General features: G+C 36.1%; 1 protein-coding gene across 1 annotated transcript in view; it reads right to left on the minus strand.

The window, feature by feature from the left end:
- Positions 1 to 2,268: 2,268 nt before the first annotated feature.
- LOC148673556 (guanine nucleotide-binding protein G(q) subunit alpha) overlaps positions 2,269 to 23,093 on the minus strand; it is a 60,105-nt gene continuing 39,280 nt past the window's right edge. Inside the window, exons 3-7 of the mRNA XM_088630162.1 lie at positions 19,331 to 19,485; positions 14,021 to 14,149; positions 13,507 to 13,636; positions 5,890 to 6,043; positions 2,269 to 5,529 (exon numbers count right to left, since the gene is read on the minus strand). Coding sequence (XP_088486288.1) covers positions 5,339 to 5,529; positions 5,890 to 6,043; positions 13,507 to 13,636; positions 14,021 to 14,149; positions 19,331 to 19,485 — 759 coding nt within the window. The 3' untranslated portion in view covers positions 2,269 to 5,338. The remainder of the gene's footprint in view (positions 5,530 to 5,889; positions 6,044 to 13,506; positions 13,637 to 14,020; positions 14,150 to 19,330; positions 19,486 to 23,093) is intronic.

Here is a 23,093-nt window from a genome sequence, read left to right on the forward strand (position 1 = left end):
ATTAATAAAATGTGAGTCCAGTTGAAAACAGCATGGATTGTTAATTCCAGAGTTAGGAGACAGACACTGGCTTTACAAGCAGAGTACTCAAACCTCAGGCAAGAATGGTACAGCTAGACCTTGGAAAAAATGTTTATTCCAAGGACCTGTGATTCATTTTATACAGTATATAAAAACAAAGGCTCATCAGGTTCTTTATCATTCCATAAAAATCTAAAGAACTGAAACGGCAGATTTAAAAAACGGATGTGTTTCAGGAAGAAGCTTATATAGTGCCTTACCTTTAGGTCACCAGGGGTTATCTGGAAAACACAGGTTTTACAGAGGGTAGGGATTAAAAAATAAATCATACCATGTTCAGATCAATGGCTGAACATTAAAGTGTTCGAGTGCTAAGAGCCACAGTCAGAAGTTCACAGGGTTTATGAAATTGTAGGCAGGAGATTTAATTTTCAAGAAAAAAACAGTTTGGTAAATTGTTTTGTGGCACAAAAGGAATACAAATGATCAAAACTCAGATTTTGCCCGCTACCCACCAAACAAACAGGGATGCAAAATGGGAGACACATAATTATGCCATAATGTTCCTACCTTATATTTATCAATATCATTAATACTTTGTGTTACAAATGCTGTATTTCATTTTCAGAAGTGTCTGCAAACTTTTATCCACATTTAAAGACAACCAACAAAAGCAATCAGTGCAGGTACAGAAAATGTTCTCTTCAGTTACTGACTTTGCTGTTCACTACACAATCATGAAGGCATTTACTTTAAACCTTGTTGAATTAACTCTCAAATTCTTAGTTCTGTTAACATGTTGATGATAAACCTTTATAGTCCGACATTTTTAGTAACAGCAGCATCCTAATTTCTCAGTAGCCCAAACTACAGGTCATATGCATATAGTAATTCTTAAGAAAGTTAATAGACAAAAAAAAAGCAATCTATTCGAACATTGCTTCCAAGGTTTAAAAAGCACTGTACTGGTCTCAGAAACCAAAATAACCTAATGCACTCCATAATATAATATGTAGAAGCCAATGAAGACAGACAACTGGTAATACCTTTGAGACAAAAAAGTAAAGGAATGCAAAATAGTACAATAGTATAGCCAAAGATACTATTTTTTAACACACAAATGCCAACTGAAGCAGTATTTATACCAAACATTTTTTTACTGCAATGAATTAACTTCCCCAGATGATGTTCAATACATACATTTGAATTATAATTGTACCAACATCAAACAGAACTACTCCATGTCACTTCAGTTTTTCTTTTTAAAAAATGCACTTGTACTACTCGGGGATTCCATCACATTGTGAAATGGAATATATTCGCTGGGTCATCTATTGTAAAACCTTTCCCTAGCGTGATTGTGTGCAGTATGAGACAAGGAGGCTCCCAATCTGTCTTGATGTGCATACAGTTATAAACAATGATGTTGCAGCCTCTGTTAGTGTGAAAATAATTGACTTTGTTAAAGAATAATGTGATTGCAAAAAAAAAAAGGATCAACAGAAGATGATGAAACTCCTTCAACTCCAGCCGACGGCTACTCATATTAACAAAAAAGTCCTGCAGCGTTATATTTAGAAGGAAGCATGTTTTAAGTACTGCTCATAGTCCCACTTTCAAAAGCAAAGGACAAACAAGCATTCCTTTGTGATCCCACCAAGGTACTTTAACGTCTGTTCTTAACAAGGTGGAAAACGGATTGGGATCAACAGAGCAGGAATGAACATAAGGACATTACTTCAGCAGGCTGTTACAGCCTATGAGTGCTCACACGAAGAGCCCTTTCAGACTTTACATTTGCAGAACAAGCAGCAGGTCATCTTCAGCCTAACTAAATTTGAAAATGTGGCATCAAGTGATCAATTTAGTTAGTGTCATATTCATCTGTACAGAAGGAGAATTTTTATATTCTCCTTATGTATGAACTTGTGCAAAACTGGATTATTAAAAACTATTTTGGACAAACGATCATGGAAAAAACACACTAAAGAGCCACATTTAGAAGATGCATCACTTATTCCGAAATCGGTACATGTTCACACGAATCTCTGCTTTAATTCTCTACCGGATCCACATGGTCTGCAAAAGTAGGACTTGAAAAATTAACTGTTACAAAGTATCCTTCCAGACATTTCCTCAGTCAGGAGATATGTTAATGAAATAAGATTTGTTTATACAGCTTACAAGGGCAATAACATGGATCTGGAGGCACTGCCAAGACTAGAGTTCCAATGAGAAAGGCAACCATGTATTAAGTTCCTTTTTATTATGGCTAAACATTACTTCATAAATAAAACTGAAACAAATATAACATATGCATTATTCATCATCAGTAGTTCTCAGACAAGACTTAAGTTCTTTGTTTTCTACTACTGTTGCTCCTTGGTTTCTTATGTACAAGACAAAGGAAAGGTTCTGCAGTCCAGGTACTGTAGGCATTGTGAATTGTACTGTAGAGTTATTTCATTGTTAAAGTCAAACACTCTTTGTCGATATTATATATGATGGTCTGGTTTTACAAAATAACCTTTATTTGTTTCAAACTCTAATCATTATGAAAAAATGTCATTGTACAGTTCACTAGCAACATTCATTATAAAGGGTGTATTTTTCTGGAGCAGGGATTTGATTCTTTTTTGCCTTCAGTTTTCAGGCATAACTAATTCTATAAGGCAATATGTACATTTTCAACTTTTTTTATTGAAAGGAATACAGTCTGAAGAGAAATGTAGACTACTTTGAAAAAAATCCTGCAAATATCATTGTGTAAGCCAGGTATAAATGTGGTGATTCCTGGTATGCACAGTTTAGAACAAAACTCTTGCCTTCACACAGTGCATATGGACCTACTGTAGCTGACAGTTACTCAACTGTATTTCTCTTGATTTAAGAAGTGCACCCAGTTACCAGAAACAAAGAACTTCGTTACCTTTCTTGCTAAATAGCTGATCACCTTTTTTTCTGGCAAAAGCCAACCTAATGGCACTCACTGCATGTTTAATTACCAAAGGAATTCTCTTCAGAACTGTCTGGAGCAAAACAGAATACTGTATGTAAATACACACACATCCAAGCACATTTAATGGATGGCTGTCAACTGGAACCAAATCACCTACTATTACTGCAAAGTAAAATCTGAAGTGTTGTTAAGAGTTAAGGAACATATTCAGATAATGTTTATCTTATGGCAAGTGCTCTATTTGTGGAACGAGTTTCTTGTCCCAACAAATATGATTCGCCGTGCAATTCATTCTGGGTCACTTTTCATACAAAGATTAACAAAATGTCCAACAGCTACTGTAATTATTGGCATACTGCTCTGTATCATAGCAATATTTTTCTTTTAAGGTTTTAAATCAAAGAAAAAAATATTCCTAGCTGAGAAATGAACTGGCAAAATGTACATTCTCCTCTCTTAAAAAAGTAAAATAATATCATTCAAAATGTGATTTAGCTATAAGACATACAATACAATTACATAGATACATATTTTCAATACAGCACATTCAGTCTGCCAAAAATTAATGATTACAAAGCCAATATGGATGCTGCCATATATATATAGAGAGATGTATGTACAATGATTATAGCATTCATAATTGCACTATAACTACAACCAGGTTCAATAAAATTAAAATTAAGGGAATAACAAAAAAGAAATAAATGGGGGCAGGATAATAAAAGCCAATTAGAGATGACTACTAACTTTGGTACACAATAAATACACTTTGCTTTACTCCTCTGAAGCAGAACAACATTTGTAAACTCAGATGCAATTCTGACTGGCCTGAGAAGTAAATACTAATTATAAAAAATCTTCTGTTAGAAGCTGTACTCCCAACTCATAGCCCTCAAATCTGTTTCAAACAAACAAACTGTCTTTTCAAGTCAAATAAAACCCCACCAAATCCCACATCTTAAATACCATTTCTTTAAAAAAGGAGATTTTTTTTTACAACTGAGCTGCATTAATGTTGTGTTTCACACAAAAATGTACTTTTACTTCACCTGGGCAGTGTCAAACAGCAACTGCATCATAAACAATCTTTATTTTATGCCAGTACAATTGCATAAATATCTTAAATCCTATATTAAAAGGTGCCAACATAATACAACCAACCACACACAGACATCAAAAGTGTTCTATAGGATTATTAGGAATAATCAGAAAATATTACACTGTGCAAAGAGCACCCAAATGTTATATATTTATCAGTTTGCTTTATTTGGCATTAACTATACAACACTTTCTAAACAAACCCTATGAGCTGATGCCACAAAGTTAAACATAGGCTTGGCATTCAGGGTCTCATCAAGTCAGTTCCCAAACAGTGGTTTTGGCATTTTAGAAAATAAAAACACTTTTAAGGAAAACAAGAAATCAAGATAGACCCAACATGGTTGGAGACATAAAACTGTACACAATAAAAATTAATTTAAAAGGTTAAAGTAGAAGCACGAAAATAGTTGCTTCCAGATATAGCTTTTTTTTTAAAAAAAGTAGCTTTTAGATTTTAGCAGTGTGGGAAAGATGTAGTGTCCATGGCATTTCTGTTTGGCATCTGCAATAAAATGATACTAGAAAGCAAATGTGGCACAGAGTACTGAGAATGGCAAGCACCACTCCATAAATATAACTTTTATCCAAAGGAACTATCCTTGCCTAAGTCTATCTGTGTTTCTGGATAACCAGGTAGCATTTATGAAGAATTCTTCCTATTACTTGACGAGCTCCTAATTTTTTCTTTTTTTTTTCCTTTGCAGCCCAAGATGAAGATAGTACCTAACTGGATGTAATAATTTATACAGATCAATAATTTAAAAATCACAGTATCAATACTTTTCATCCTTCAGAAAAAAGTACATAAATTAGAAGAACAGATGGCTTAACTTCTATTAAACAAAGAACTTTACGGTTATCACTGCAGAATACAGAGTTACTAAGGAATGGATCAGAATAAAAGGCCATTGTACCCTCAAAGAAAACTGGAAGGTGGTTACAAGTCGTGATTTGCTTCTGAAGCAAAAATCAAATCCCCCTACCCTTTTGAGTGCACAAATGAGAGTTAAAAAAAACATTAAGTTCACAAGGTTCTGCCTAAAAATTAGGAATTGTGCTGCAAATGTTCAACAGCATTTTCCAACCCCCAATTATTTTTCCTTTTAAATAAAATCATAATATTTACTATAAACTCTGTGAAAACAGAGTCCAAGACGCAATAAATTAGTATTATGCAATTATTTGTCATTGTTTTTTTCACAGATAATACAGTCACACTTTCATATTCTCTTCAGTCTCCCAGTCTCGTCTGAGCACTCAGACCAGATTATACTCCTTCAGGTTCAACTGTAGGATAGTGTCCTTGACAGCAGCAAAGACGAACCGTATATTCTCTGTGTCTGTGGCACATGTGAAGTGCGAGTAGATAATTTTGTCACTGTCAGGATTCAGGTCCACGAACATTTTCAAAATGAACTCCCTTGCTGCTTGTGCATCACGCTGAGGCCCTGAAAAGTATGAAGTTAGGCAGTGTTAACGGTCTTAAGGAAGTACTTCAAATATATTACATTTTCATGCACATTATGTTTAGAATTCCTCAAGGAACTAAGCCAGACTATTTCCACAGTGATAAGTATCTTCTAATTGTACAACTCCTTTTAAGGAGTAAATGGGATGACTTCATAAAACATTAGGCAAGCCAAAAAATAATGTGAGGATAAAACTCACCAAAGGTTTCTGAACCTTGTTATAATATATCCATATTTTTCTATTAAATTCTATGAATCAAGCCCATTAATCACATGAAAAGAAATGCATTATTATAACAGGACAGGTAATGCGTGCACACATAAATTATGGTCATTTACCATCATATTCAGGAAAGTAATCAACAAGATGAGAATACATGATCTTCTCTTCAAGAAGGTCCTTCTTGTTTAAAAACAGAATGACTGATGAATTCTGGAACCACGGATATGTTATTATTGTCCTAAACAGGGCTTTGCTCTCTTCCATTCGATTCTGTATTGGGGAAAAAAAGAAACGAGCTTCAGTGTCAAATTGTATGCATATTAATGTACATAAAAGCTACTACAAACATATTTAAATTTGATGAATATCTTATTTAAAATGTTTGATGAAATTATAAACCAATACAAATGTCTAATTAGACTTGTTTCTTCTCATACAAGGTCTACTACATAACAATACAAAATTCTTTTAATACAATTTTTTTCTGGTTTCGGAACCACCAATATTTGCCCAGTAACCTCCTTTAAACCTGACATAAGCAATGATCATACGCAAAGCACATAAAAAAACTATTCAACACAGACTACAGCCTGCTCCTCCTCACACAATTGCTAATTGCTGTTATTCTGCCAACTGTCCAAAATATTACATTCTGAAATGGAATTGTCTGTGATGGTTTGGGGTAATCTCAGTTAGAGTCTGTGCAATCCCATATACTTCATGCAGTAGTTCCAGAACAGCAGGCTTTTGTTTGGCTTACCATCATGGTAAAGAATGCAGAATATTTCACTGTCCCTGTAAAGGATTCCTGAGCTGGAGATTTCTCAACACACTTCAACATTTCAGGATTCCGCCTGCCGCCTACAGCCCACATCTCCGCACAGTGCAAAACAGACAAGCAGGCCAGTTTGCATAACCTTGTAAGTCCCATTCCAAAAAAAACCAGGAAGCAGTAGGAAAGAAACATGCCGAGCTTAAGCTACTGATCCACTTCTTAATTACATGAAACGCCACTAAAATCCCCCTAACGCCATTGCAGGATGGGCAGCGTGCACCATTCCCAAACAAAACCCACTGCTCCAAATAACAAAAAGACCACCCAACACAACACAATCCGTGTGCCGGTAACAGCTTAAATCTTTAGACACTTCTGGTGTTATAACGCACAGCAGGAAAAAAAATACTTCCCTGAAACACTTCCCAGTGTTACAGGACACTGCCAAGCGTTTACTACCGTTAAACAGTCGCTTTATTTACGATCATTTTTATACTCAAGGGAGAAAAAGGTGAGGGGTATATAACAGCAACGTTATAACAACAGGAAGGAAAAATAAACAACAACAGGCCTGCAGGGATTCCCGCAGGAAAATGCTGAGGCCAGGTGGTAAATTCCCACAGATAACATGAAGCGGCACATTAACATTAGTCCCCCCAGCCCAGCTACCAACAGCTAGATTACTGTACTACAGCAGCTTGCAAACTACTAAGCTATCCTATTACTGTAACTTAACAATAAGTGATATTAAGAAGATGTTATTTGACCACAGCAACTAGTTTGACTATACAGGACTCAGTCAAAGACGTAAGAGACTTATACTGCCACCAAAGGAAGAGCTTTGTGCTTGAAACGCATCGCTGTTGGCGGTTTTCTGTATGCTCAAGCCATTATTGTGTTTTTTTTGCTATTGAGGTGCTGTGCATTATCTTGAGCTCATTGAAAATCACTGGCTTCCACTCCCTTTATTGTTCCTTAGAAATGATGTTCATCAACTTTTGCAAGTGACAAAGGGGCACAGTATCTCTCTGTGAGCCGATTATTTAGCTGTGAGGAAACCTTGCATTATTTTTTTATGTCGATTACTAACATAGCTCTGTGATTATGTACCACTGCAGCTGCTGGCTGAAGACTTTGGCAAAAGTATATTATTATGAAACCGTATTTTAATATAAATAATTGAGTAAATTTTGGTGGTGTTCATACATTTATTTGGCCAGGCAGCCTGTATGGCCTGTAAGAAACCATGGCCACGTATGGGACACAGATTGAAAAACGGTTTCTCTCCCAGAATACAGGAAATCACTTCTGCAGATTCCAGAATTTATTCTGTCCCTGTAAACTTTGCAGGTGCTTACGGATTTTAAGGAACTGCTTAGCTTTGGGCAAGGTAAACGAACTTTTACTTTCATCAACAGCAACACAAACTGGAATCTTAACTGGAAGCCGCACATCTCGTTTCTGCATTTATCAAGGCTGTCCAGCAGGAATCTGCATTTAGGTCTGATGTGCATTTTGGTTCAGTCCTTTTAAAACAGTGCTCTGATCAGATTGTGACTGTGAGAAGCATTATTCATTTTTTTCTTAGATAAAGAAAGTGAACATGATAAAAATATACTTCAAGCAATGTGCAAGGATGTTGTGCACGTGTGGCCCATGCAATAAAGGTCAAGGATGACCTCCCCCAACACAAACACAAATTGCAGGGCACTTCAAACGAAATTCAAAAACTCTTTGAACTTGCAATTATTTAAAATTCAAGTATACCTTTTATAGGCTTGACTTCAAACCATTCCAAAGCAAAATGCATTTCTACACTGTTTTCTGCACCAGAGCACAACCTCTTCGCCTCCAGGGGTCGAGCAATGTCAGATGAAACAGCTCTCTTCCCAGAAATGAGCAGTCTTAATTATTTCCTTCCATCTCCCTAGACAATTCCTTTAACTCCTACAATGAGCAATACAAAGCATGCTGTGCAGCAGAGGAAACCAACAAAAAATTGCGGTACCTTTTACCTTCCTTTTTCAAAGGGCTTACCATAAACTGTGCTCATAACTACTGCAACTCTTTGAAAGAAAGAATCAAACAACACAACAACAAAAAAAAGAGAACACTAACAGGTCTTGCAGCCAACTGTTGAAGCATGGCAGCCAGGGACTTTAAGGGCAGGACTTAGAGTTTTGCAGATGTCGCCAATTTTAACAGTAAGCACCTCATTTTATTAGCTTGAACAAAAATATACAATTGTGCTTGATTTCCAGGTCCTTGCTTCCAATTTCAGTATATAAAAGATGTTAAGTTTGCTCAGCTGCCTCAAAACCTTTGAAACCTTAAGTTAAAATGTTCACACTGTCTATACAAAATCACATACAATACTTAAATGGACATGTGGATAGATAGCTGACACATCAAACTACTGTGTAAAATACAAGCCTGCAGACTATACCACAGCACAGAAGTTTTTTTAACTTTAAATATTTTATTAAGACAGGAACATTTTATCTGCACTACTGTAATACTGAGACTAATGCCATGACGTTTTTACTATAATTTTCACTGAGGAGTGAGGAGTTTCACCAGGAGAAACAAAAACCCTGGTCTACACTTCTTTTTGCACTACAATTTAACCAAAAGAACAAGCTGCACTTACACATTCCTAGTAACACTTATCACTACTGGTTCGTGGTAAGCAGAGATAAAAGAAAAGGTGCCTACAGCCACAAGGAACATGGCCTGATCGAGTTTTAGAATGTAGATCATCTCTGCCAAATAAGAATATTCTGTTCAACCTAGAATGAACTGAACTGGACAGAGTTTTATATTCCACATTGGACTGAGTCCACGGAGATGCACCCAAGTTCACTTGCAAATTGAATCAGACATACAGTATATGAAAGATGTTTTTAGACCAATATGTGAAATAAGTGGGTTTATTTGAAACTTAAAATAACATCCTGAGATTTTCTAACACAATTATCATGCTACTGCATAATTTTAGAATGCTTTTGGTGCTCCCCAGTAAGAAATTTAAAGAACAATATGGTCAATTCAGTGTAAGTGATAATATAAAATCACCTTGAAGCACTCGGTATTAGACCGATTTGGAGATTTTACCTAGAGACTACTATTTTTGACGAGACCATCGCTGAATAAAAATGTGTCTTACGCTGCCCTTAGTTATTTGTTTCAGAAGATCTGGGACATTACAATGGAATGGAATGGCTCACATAAGCCAAGATTAGCTTTGTACATTCCATACTATGCTGTGGTATCCTGATTCTCCCCAACATGGACATCTCCTTACAGGGGTTTTTCACTGCAGCACTTAGAATGATAACCGCATTAAAAGACCTGGAATTGTGAAAGTCGTCTCTGCCTCTCAGATTTATAAAAGACACGCACTGAATGAAATGGAAAGTTGACACATACCCAGAGACCCCCATCAAAAGTGAACACAAAAGAATAAAACCCACTTCCAACTTTTTATTCACCTTTCAGTCTTTAATGTTATGAATAGTTAGAATAACGTCTAGAAAAACAAAAATGAAACCATGCATTGGACATCAATATGAATATCTTAACATTGCTTTCAGCAGCTTTCCATTTTTGCTCTTACAAAGTAAGAGATAAATCAACTAGTGTTGATTTAAAAATCATCCACCATTATATAAGGAAGTCAAAATTGCTTTATACTTTCTTGAATTCCTATTTATACTTGCATTTTATGAAAACCATCTGTGCCACAGAAACTTAAATCATCTTGCACATTAACTTGTTTTTTCAATTACTTTTGTCACGGAAAGAACAAACGTATTCTATACAAAATAACTAGATACACTACAAATTAAATTCTGTGAGCCACGCTTCTGGTGACTTATTCCATTAAAACAAATATAATCCAACTTGTAAATATTATGAGACGTGCTTTAGATCAAAATCAAAATGTGGAAAAAGTATTCAAACTAAAATTCTGAACTATAATGCTAGAAAACAATATTGATATCTTTCAATGGGAAACAAAATTAAGCTTTCCAATAATATGAGCTCACAACAAGAAGGACCTACTGTCCTCTTTTTTACAGCACAACATCCAAAATGTACATTTGATAAACCAGCATGTTAATGGTTAAAGTAACTATTTCTCCTTGCTCACACAAATTTAGTTAATTGAGCAAATTTCACTGCTAATCTTGAATCACCCATGACCATGCCTGTAAATAACCCAATTAAAGCAAAATCATTTATGTGGTATCTGAAAAACATATTGATGTTTTACAGTTGCGTTACAACAAAATGATACCACTGAAACATTGTGTAACGTTGTAATAATATTGCATAACAGCACAGTGATTAAATACCCAAATGGCCTCCTCTCTTAAGTAACTTTCTTTCTGTTCTTACTTCTAGCAGTAGCCAAGCCAAAATGCTTTAATTAGCATTTGGTTTATAATATTTCTAATAATGATTGAACCATGTATTTCCTATTCACCATATGTGTATCCCTAGTCATTTAAAAGCTGATTGATGTACAGTAAGTCAACAATACGTTTGTTGACTCAGAGGTTTAAACACAGGAGACTCTATTAATGAGAACGCTCCTTTTTAGTTCCTGTTTATCAAGAAAACTGACCGACTTTGGTAGAAACATCTTTCGATATGTTAAGAAAGAAAGCTTAACTGAAAAAAAAAAATGGAAAGCAACAAATATAAAAAGAAGAAGGAGGATGGTAATATAAAAGCAATAATAAGTGAAAACCATCCTATTGTGCTACGTTGGTAAGTTCTGAATGAAATTAAAATGTGCAACCTCCAGGTATTCAGTCTGGTAGGTGAATACCGAGGCAATCAACGTATTTCAGTTCATGATTTTTCATTGCAGTTTTTGATGATTTTCCAGAATTTGATTGAAAATATTCACTTTAAATTGCATGAGTGCCAATGATGGAAAAGCATTAAGTATGGGTGACAATGTCAATAGGCTTGTACTTAGAGAAAAAAAACCCAATCAAATTCCTTTACTGTATCCATCAGAGTCTAGAGTTTCTAAATTTAGAGAGGTGAGACCGATTTTGAACGCAGCCCAGAACTGCTTGGAATGAGATTTTTGGCATAATGTTTTCCTCCTTTCATCTTGTGAGTTGTGATGACATTCTGCATACATTAAAGATGTCGTTATTTCAGCATTTAACTATAGACAAGAAGTCTGATCTTGCCTGACAATTTGTTTATAACCATTTTAGCTGAACCTCAAAATAAAATTACCATTGCTATTATCTATTGTAAAAATCTGTGAAATATAAATTTTACATCTTTACTGTATCTTCATACTCCTGCAAACTCTCTACATTTCTACATTTTTCAGTTGGCCACAGCACTGAAAAATGCTTTGTGTTTTTTATTTTCCAGTGTTATTGTTTTACCTTAATATTTTTCTGTACACCTGTTGCAAATGTTAATTTCTTTTGTAAGCTTTGCCTATATCTGGATACACTCTATCTTTGAATCTCAGACCCTTTTACACATTCTGTAGAGCACTTCCTTTAAACCATCTAGTCAATATTTTCCTAAACTTGGACTTAATGCTTACCTTTCCTTCACTGTCTGGTATTCTAAAATTTTAATCCTTAACTTTAATCCTTAATTTTGAAAAAAATGTCTTAAGAAAAAATATCATGGATCATAATTTCTCATCATATTTATTGCCTAAATTATATTCAGGATGTTTGCAAAAACATGGTACTTAAGAGCATCTTTCCTAGGGAAGTACATTTACAAACTGGTTTAAGCACAGGTCATTAACCATTTCAACTAAATCCATTTCAGGTTCTCCCTCAAAATATTACAATTTATGAGTGGAAAGTTGTAATCACCCAGCAAAATAATGTAAAATTTGTTAAATACCTTCCTCATCTCATCATATCATAAATGCAGCCATACACATAGTGTTAAGTCATTAGAATTTCTATTATGTAGTTTAACCTGTATATTATATTCTAACATTTCTCAACTCTCTTGTATTAGTTCTCTCATGTTCAGGGTATTAGGGATACATACTGTGGTTACACATCACTATCCATTAAATCCCAAGTATCTTGCAGTAAAAATGTTTACTCGTTTGTATTCATCCCCATCATCCCCTCCGAGTTTCAATTATTTTCAAAATGTCAACATTTCAAAGCCCTGTATTGTTGTTCTTTTCTCATGTGACTGACCTTACACACTGTGTAAAACTAAATTCACCAGAAAGACAAACAGTTACAACCAAACACACTAAAGTGCAGCCAAAGCTTAGATTTGAGAGAACTGAATGTTTCTTTATTCAAAAATCCAAACTGGAGTTTGCTCTGGTTCAAATATATGGTTACGGATTTGTAAAAGATAAAAGTACTGAGGCCTCACCAATCAGTACATGTCTGTGGATAGAAGGATATACTGTAGCTGGTATGCTAGTAGCCAATAGGTTAGGTAGAGATCAATAGGTGCTAGAAAAAGCTTTATAAACCTATTGCCAGTATTTAGCCACTACTACTAAAAACAAATCAACACCTCTCTTCGCATGGAACTAGTCACTTCCAGTCCATCACTATTTGCAAGAAAATGGCTGATAAAATCCAAAGCAAAACCATTTTCAAAGCAACGTACTAAGTAAGCTGGACAGACTTCTCATCGGTGTTCTATTCCAAAACATAAAACTAAAATGAATGCAAATGTTCACAATACATCATTTTCACCACTGCCGTCCCATAGATTATCCATAAACGAAGACTGAATCTCAGGTTACAAAAACGTTGATCACATCAGCTGATCACATCTGTTATGACGATGCCTGGGTGATGTCGCCCACTAAAAAAACATTTCTGGAACCATTAAACACTGGCAAAGGTCTAGAGAAGAAAAACCACAGGGTGTAGGTAAAACGGACAACAACCTTCCATCCAGTCTTCTCATGCTCACTCACCTCATTGTCAGATTCTACAAGCACTTGATCGTATTCGCTGAGGGCAACTAAAAACATGATGGAGGTCACATTTTCAAAGCAGTGTATCCATTTTCTCCTCTCAGATCGCTGTCCACCCACATCCACCATCCTAAAAGAGTACAAATGAAAGTGATGTTTCCAGAAAACGAAAAATCTTTCCATGGAAAAGAAAAGGCTTAATGGGTGCGAAACTAAACACAGAGAAACCAAAATCACCTTTCTAATTAGATCAACATTTAGAAAACGTGCTGGACAACGGACACATGCTAGACATGATTGCATCCAAATTTGTAGCACAGCAGTTAAAGTGCGGTGATCTAATGCCATTAAAATGTATATATACTCTAATTGCACTTTATAGTATTAAAGAAATGTGTATGGTAAACATCCCCATCTGACCATATTAGTTTGGACACGTATTCAAAGAAATAAAAAGTGCCAAAGCACTACAAAATGAAATCCGTCACCAAGTCTTGGAAAGCAGGCCGTCTACCTGAAAATGACGCTTTGTAAGTCGAAAGGGTACTCAATGATCCCTGTGGTGGGGACTCGGACTCTAAGCACATCTTGCTGAGTAGGCAGATAGGCAGGATCTGCTATACGGTCCAGGTCGTTCAGGTAGCTACAAACAGGGAGAGACAAGAGGAACGCAACACAGTGACATTGTGATCCCACTGAGGGAAGGGGAGGAGGGAGGCAAGGAGAGAAATGGGAAAAGGAGGGGGGGTGGGGGGTGAGAAGGATGGAGGAATGGGGTACACCATTCTTCCTCCTCTGTGGGCTCTCCCTCGGCAAGTATCCTCCTCCTCAGCGTCTCGGAGCAGGAACTGCCCAAGCACCCTGCTTTCTGCCAGATTGTGCCAATCATGGTTTCCCAGTGATGCAAGGTATGTTTTTCCAGCTTTTCCCTTAATCTTAAGCCACAGGCAATTCAACAATTTCAAGCATTTTTATCTTTAAATGTAACAGGGTACAGGCCACATTCTTTTCAAATCTCTGCAAGACAAATCAGTGGCATAGCGCTGTAAAAATATCCATGCTAATGTCCAATGTTTCAAACTGAGATATCATGAGATTTTATGTCAGGACACTCAAACTGGTTTAAGAGGATGAAGAATTTTGCAAATGGACACACCTTGCCAACTGGAAAATTTACAACAGGCCGCAATCACTACTTGAAGATAATATTCTCCAGATCAAATGGATACTCAATGATGCCAGTTGTAGGCACTCGAACCCGCAGCACATCCTGTTGGGTTGGCAGATAACCCAGTGCTGCAATACGGTCAGTATCACTAAGGTAGCTGTGGAGTAAGAAAGAATGTTAGCACTTCAAACTCCCTAAAAACTGAAAAGCCGGTGGTGACCTGCTGTTATCAGGAAAACATTCTTCAAGAGTCGGATAACTTCCGTTTTATTTCCTCCCTCATTCCCAGAAGCTCACTTTCAGTTTTACTTTCAGGCGGTCATCATGCTTCTTTGATATCTACAGAAACTGAACGTACAGCTCAAAGAATTTGGTTTTGAAAATCTCTAAAAAATTAAAACTGCATTTAATCTTTATCATATTTAACTTTTTTCTCATAAAATTGGTCAAGCTCTGCTCCAAAGTCCTTCAAACCGAAACCAGTACCGTATATCAAAAACGTGCTTGTCCAGAGGAGCACAGCTGCTTTCCCCAGCCCATTGGGGCCACATCTATCTGAATAAGACTGGACTCAGGCCACAGCTTGCGAGATATCCAATGCCATCCCTTACCTTGTGGCAATTAATATAAACATAGGCTGCTCGTATGCACATTCACTCTGGAGTGCAGATCACAGCACACAAACTACCTCACAGAAGATTTTATTTGACATTTATTTGAATAATAATCTAGTGCTTCAGGTGGCCACCACTTTACTAGAGTCCAGTGTCCTCCAGCGGGTGTTTTGGAAGGCTGCTTGATATGCTGTAAAATATGTCAGCTGTCCCTTCTTGGACGGCCTTGCGAACGGTCAGTTTCACTGCACGTGCATACATTGCCATAATCAAATCAAACCAGAACTATGACCCCCCATGACTTCGGCTTCAAATGGGTTGCCCCGTGATATCAGCCAAAACAGCAGGATCTGCGATCCCCTCCATATCGTCCACCAAAGACCTCACTCTTCCCATTTACGGAAGTGAAAACCCCCTGCTGCATGCTGCTGGGTATGATCTCCCTGCAGTCACTCAAAAAGCACTGTATGTCCACAGTATGTCAGAAGGTTACGCACAAAGTTTATAGTGGATACAACAATTCAGCAGATACCTACAGGCCTTCCTGGGGTAATATTAAGTTTTGCTGCTTCAGCAGGAAAGCTCAATTCCCCTGGTGTTTGTCTGAACAGCGCATGAAGGCATTAGTTTCACCAACCACGGCAGCAGCACTGACAGTCGTCCCCAACCACACATTCATCCCACTGCAGAGACAACTCTTCACTGAAAATCTCAGTAAGTGGCTCTACGATGTGCACAAGAAAGAGATGCAAGCTCCTGGTGTACTTCAAATGCTCTGCAACGCCACAAATTAAAGGTCGGGGACTATTGGTAGCATAGGCACTTTCATCCATTTCATCCATCTAATAGTCTTTCAGTAATTTCCCATTGGAAAAAGGACATGGATTTAGGAAAAAGTTGAGAAACTTCAAAAATGACTAAACTAGCAACTTCAATTTCTTTGGTTTTCTTTTCCGCAACACCCTTGTTGACTGAGAAGCCAATTTTCAGGCTCACTTTTTTTTTTTTTTTACAAGTTGCTTCCCCTGGAAATGCCTCATTTTTGGGCTGTTTTGTGCCATAAAGGCATGCGACACAGGGATTGGATTCAACAACGAAATATTTTCCTGTCCTTGAGTAAACCTCCTGTGCACCTGGTATTTTTTAGACTTTGACAGTTACAGTATGTTAGGATATATACTACAAAATGTTTCATAGGAGAAAAATACTTTTGGGCAGGTACATATTTTTCCCTTGTCGTTTTTAACCTGTATATAATCCAACTGAAAGTCTCTCTTGGCTTTTCCAAACCTAATCTTAATATGACTAAATTCAGGTTCATCACTAATGACCCCCCCTAACCCAGTTCTACAGAAGGGGGTACAGGGAAACATGCACTAAAACACGCAAAGCAATAATTGGAATGGAAAGTTTGTGACCCTTACATCTTACAATACATTTTATGAAAGAACAAATCCTCAATATTCGATATTGTCGAGAACCTCAATTTTTTGGATAAATATAGCAGCATATTTATTTCTAAAAGGCAGCAGCCATTTTTAATATTAATTAATATTAGTATTAATGGTTTTGAGCTGGGAAAAAAAGCTTCTGGTCAGCTGTAAGTTGTGTATCCATGTGCTAGTCCCTTCTAAGACGCACAGAAAATGTGGAACAACATCTATTTGACAATCAATTGTAACTCGATTGAAACTACAAGGGAGGATTAAAGCTTTTTAAAAGGGTTATATGATTTCAGTGGCCTAGATAGCCCAGAGGACACTGGATATTGAAAACAGCCTCCGCAACTTGCTACTGGTGAAAAAATTGAGTACTCCTGTACCTGTAAACACGCCATCTGATGGCAGTAAAACCTGATGAGACCCAGAAGAATTGTGAAGCAGATAAAAAACATGGCGATTTTAAAACAGCGGACAGATCTGAGCATTTCACTAACTTATACAAGAAACAAATTCAGATTAAACGGGGCCATCAATCGGGCCTCAAAAGTAAACTCTCAAAATGCTATACCTGTTATTATGTTTGCAAGAGGATTAGAGGACGAGTGAAAAAACGAGATGTGCCTACAGTATATCAGCCTTCATTGATGTTACACACAATTAATGTCAGATCTGTTTACTGTCAAGTTTCAAAAACTTAAAAACTGATCTCACAAAACAATCTTTAAACGAAGGATTGATATAGAGAATGTGGATGTTAAGTGGAATTCATGATACTTTACACAGCACAATCTTTCACAAGTAAATATTCCAAGATGGACAAAAAAGTGCACAGTTAATTCTACTGAAGGGAATAAAAATGAATTATCATGATCGCACAGCATATTGTAACGCTTTACTCCTTTGAAAGGCACTTCATAAAATAAAAATGTATTTTGGGCAATCCAAGTTTATTGCCAATAATTAAGCATAAACTGCAGCTGGAATGTAATACATATAGAGCCATTTATTTCACATTAAGGACATTCAGACATCAGGTATTCACTCTGAAGACAAAGTACATGAAGGTCAATTTCACGAATTAACATAGTTGCTGCATCTGTTACTTTCTTGTGAAAGAGTAGCATGTTCATTTGTGACAGAAGGGTGCAACAGGATAATGCACAACCATAAAGAATGAAATAGGGCACAGCTGAGGTCTGTGTGCATCCCTCTACTTTATGTCATCAACATTACAGAGTCTTCGGTGCACAAAATAATTAAGTAAAATGTGTGGGTTAACAAAAGCAGGAGGTTTCAGCCATGCCCTGTGGTCAGTATTTTAAAGAACTATTACCTTGCCTTTAATGCTACACGCTTTGAAAAGGTCACAAAAGGCAAATCTGTGCTGCAAACAAATGTTAAAACAAATCCTTTGGCCTGATTTGATTAAAAGTTTATCCAGCTGCCAGTTCTTTGGTGATTTTTTTTTCCCTTCAGACATCACCAGATTAAAACTAAAATTTGGTCAAGTGAAGGCTGTCAATTGCTACAAGCTATACTAAAAACTTTTACCTGCTAAAGATTTGATTGATACCCTTTTACAGGATATCAATGTATTTAACATTGTCAATTAGTTCAACATACCATAAAAAGATAACTGCATAAATTCAGTCCCCATTTATATTCAAGGATCTGTCATTTTATTAGCCATTAATATCAGCTCCTTTTTTTGAGGTAAAGCACATAGTCATGAGGCTGTATGAATTTTATAGAATTATTACATCTAATAACCTTAAATTATTCAGATTTATAACAAAAGACCTTGGTCTACTTTACCTTCTGATTCACACAATAAAATAGAAAGATCTTAGAGAGCACAAATGCTGCTTAGAGAATTTACCAGGAACAGAGGAGAGCAGAGGATACTCCTGAAGAGTTCTTAACTGGATAAGTCAAGAATGTACAGTATTTTAACTATTTTTCCACCTCTTTAAAATGTTTTTGAACTAGCCAAAAAAACTGACCGACTATAAAACATAGAGATTACAGAATGGAAAAATAGCTTTGTTATCAGAGTAAAACAAACCAGAACAACAATAATTGTCTTACTTTCCTGAATAATCGCTTTGGATTTGACTGGATTTGACCCACCGGGTTTGAGTGGAAAACAACTTCACTGACCCGTTTGGAGTTGGACTTTGCATATTTCCAGAGCACTATTTGATTTACAAATTGTTAAAAAAATATATGGCTCTCAGAGAAATCAAACCTTTAAAACCACACCAGTCTGAATTTTACAACTTTAAAAAAAGATTTAACAATACCTTCATAATAAATACCCTATTCTGGGAATTTATGTTAAAATATTCCTATCAGAATACACACTATCTGTAAGAGAGAAAAACAATGATTTTATAGATAAACGTGCAAGCCTCTGTGCATTAAAAGCAAGGTTACAGAAACTCTGTTAATCCTAAACAAATAAAAGTGTGAAATTGAACAGGTTTCTCATAAAAGTCCTCACATTTTACCCCCATCCATCCATTTTCAGTGCTTTTGCTTGCTCTGCTAACATTTGCAGCATGTAGAAACTAAAAAATGATAAAATTATGAGCACTTACTATTTAGTTGAATCCGAAAGTTGGTATTCTCTCCGTCTATCATAACATTCCTGGATACCTGGGTCATTCCATAAACTCTTAATGGCATCTACATAAGGGTTTTCGAATACACTAACTTTTTCTACATCAACTTCACGGACTGTATGTGCATTGCCCTGAAAAAGAAAAGAAAGAAAATTATTTCATGCATCTTCACAGAGACTTTTGGTATTTATTAAGACTTTTACTCATTTAAAAATCACTTTTACAAAATTCAATGACTCCATTCCATAAATGTGGGAAAAAAAACATTAACATCACAGAATGCAATAGCTAGGACAATACTTTTCTAATACAAACAAGTTGTTTCCATAAAAGCTCATCTGAAGAGGCAGGAAAAACACTGCCCCTGCCATCATGCCAATGTTGTTTTTGTTAATACCTGTTTTTGTTTTCAACTAGACTGCAGATAAAATTATAATTGCTGATGTGATAAACATATTGGATAATGACAACAGAGACTTTAAATGGCACAATTTGGCATGCAAAAAAGTACCAAGGCTATATTCGCAGCCTTAACAGGACTCTCACGTGCTAACTAATCACTAAAAAAGACTCTGTAAAACACTTCTCCTACAGAAAATTAATTTGTTAAACCCCCTGGAGTCTCCTCGCTGATGGCACCTAATTATCTTTGAGGTCTCCAAAGGCAAACTCTATAAGGAGAAACAAAAACTAATTTTTCAAGTACTGACCCACAATCAAACCAAAATGGATATATGAAGTCCTTGGTCAATGATTTACAGGTGAGAGATCACATAACATTTGGCAGCTCTTTTATTCCCATGTCCTGTATCTGGGAAAGCATTTAGATCTACAATTCATTCTTCAGAAACCCTTACTGTTGAGAAAGGTAACTGACAAATATTGACCCTGTCCTGCAAATACACTGAAGCCAAAAGCTGCCATTATGTTAATATGCCTCATGAAAATACTGTACACTATATCAACAGTTGCAAGCGCTGACATTATCAGATTGAGGTCAGTATTGATCTGCTAGACGGCACACTTAAAAAAACTACACTGAGCTTTTCCTTGATTTAGTTTCTTCAAGTGTGTAGGGAGGCAGGTCCTACTAAAGAGTTCTTCTCTGCACTAGATAATGTTGGATCCCTTTCAAATAAAACATACGGACCTCCCAGCTTCAGAAATACTGCTTTAAACCTGACTGTTGTTACTGACATGTTCAGACGGTTTCCATATTTATCCCTTGCCCTTTTGAGAAGAGCCAAAATAAAAGACCTTTTCACCATGACATCCAAGCACATCTCTTTCATTTTGGGAAACTAATGTGAAGAGAAAGCCAGTTAATATTTTGTATTTACTGAAAACCCCATATCAGTCTGGCAAGCAGTCCAAAGCTTCCTGTTCATGCACTCTGTTGAGGAACACCCTCATCCAAACCAATCATTCTTGAAAGGAAGAAAAAACAAACACCAGCTGGGAACTGCAGCATAAGGCTAAGTTCACTTCAGTTCGACATAGTTGAGTTATAAGACTTCTGACAGTTTTTTGAAAGCTTTCACAGTTACTATATGCTACTATAAAGACAAATGAGATCATCAGAGAATAAGGCCGGGGAAACGTATGATCAATAATTTAGTTGTCACTACAGCACCATTCTTTTAATCTGACCTCTGTGCTATCAGAATTTCGGTTTCAAGATGCTTCCTTGAAATATTTGTAGCCCCTGGTTAACGGTGAAGAGAACTAAGCCAATATATGAGGTGGGACAGAATTTCAATTTCTCTTACATAGATAAAGTCCGTTATTTTATTAATTTCCCCCAAGTGAAAATGAAAACCCCCAAGGTCAGAAAAAAATAGATAATTAATCACTTTAAAATTCCCCCTTTTCGATAAAATAAAGACTTTTACTTTATTCTAATTTTCATCCATAAAATCTATTTAAGAGGGGAATCATTATTGAATAAAAGAATCTAATATAAAGTCATTTAAAACTTATTTACTATTTATGTTACGTTCCTCTATGAGCACAGCATGATTTCTCTGTGTTGGGTCAACTGTGGTTACAATTTGTTTCTTGTTTATTTATGTTGTTGCACTGGGCCCCCTACTGGTAAATTCACAGCAACACATCCGAACAGGTCAAATCCACCTCATAAGGCTCTGTGAATTGAATATTATTTTTGTATTCCTAATGTAAGAAATAATGTATACAAACTGATCATTACCATTACAAAATTAGCAAACTCCTGCAACTGAAAAACATTGAGCAGTGTTACTTCAAAATAAAAATTAAAATATTTTGTAAAAAATTTAAAAATAAGACGACAATCTGACTGTATGCATCTCTGTATGTACATGGTATAAATAGTATATCTCTGTATATATACTCTATAATATTTCAGCATGTTAAGGAAAAAAGCATGTATTTTTGGCTGATAGACATTCATAACCATTAATAATTGATTTAAAAATAACCTCGAAATTAATGTTTCTCTATTGAAATAAGGTTTTGGATACAGATTTAATGGTTTGGGACTCATTTTCATGAATTGATCACTCGTGACCACAATGCTCTTGAGTGACTTTGATTGTCAGATAAGCAACAACCCTAGTTGTTGTAATGTGACAATGCACACTCGTGTAATGTCTCAATCGATCTGAGCATTTGTGGGATGAGCTGGGATGATGGGTGGCACCGATAGCTCATAGACCAGTTAACAGACACGCTGTGTTTCCAGGTTCTACAAGCGGAATGAGACGGAATACCAAAAGCTCGACTCCGATGAGCTTTCGGCCGTTTCGTCTTGCACACACAACCAGCCTGCGACTTTCACAGCTCAAAGTCTGTCGATCAGGCTTGCCAATGACAAATGTTAATCTGTACAATAAACCCAGAAAAGACTTATGCAGGGAAAATGAAAAAGGAATTAAAAAATAGGAGATGAACATCTATTAGGTGGGTGTTTCATGAGATGTCATAATTTGACTTTCCAACTAGCAGTTCGTTTTACTGAACCCAGTCGTCCAATTGCCTCTCCTAGGTCTACTGGCACTGAGTAGGTTTGCATCTGTCTAGGATACAGTGCTTTAAAAAAAATAACCATTCCTTCGAAATCTGACATCTACCAGATTAAAAACAAATCCTGATCTTAAGTCAGTTTTATAAATAATTTTATAGGTTATTTTAAATATATTGGTTTGGTTAAGGAAACTGTGTTAATACTAATAAACTGGCTTTGACCGACTCAGATAGCATCAAATATAGATTGATCTCATTTTTGAAAAACATATAGTTCCACAAAAATATGATATGACTGGATGAGATTGCATGGCAGTAAATAACCAAACTTTTATGTTAAATATTCTAAAATAGTTATGATACAATGTAGTCAACATGTAATTAGAAGCAATGTTTTAATGGATAATAAGTTGCACAAGCTTCAGCTCTGATTGTGAATTGTAAATAATCACTTAATGTTGTATTAATGTTTTAACTTTTACAAGGGCCATATGAGTTCATTTAGGTGCTGTAGTTCCAAGTTCATCCCTTACTGTATATTATTACTAGGTGATAAGAAAGTCATGTCAGATATTTTTATGTCCTGATGAAGGCACATTTGGTGCTGACACAGAGTCTAGATTAATAAATTCTAAAGACATGGAGAGTGTGACATATCCAGAGTTCATACATGAAATCCTTTTATTATGAAATTCTATCAGCCAGCACCTCGCTTGGTGTGAGCTTTGTATTCATT

Source organism: Lepisosteus platostomus, chromosome 4 (assembly GCF_059453375.1).
Source record: "Lepisosteus platostomus isolate fLepPlt1 chromosome 4, fLepPlt1.hap1, whole genome shotgun sequence".
NCBI lineage: Eukaryota > Metazoa > Chordata > Actinopteri > Semionotiformes > Lepisosteidae > Lepisosteus > Lepisosteus platostomus.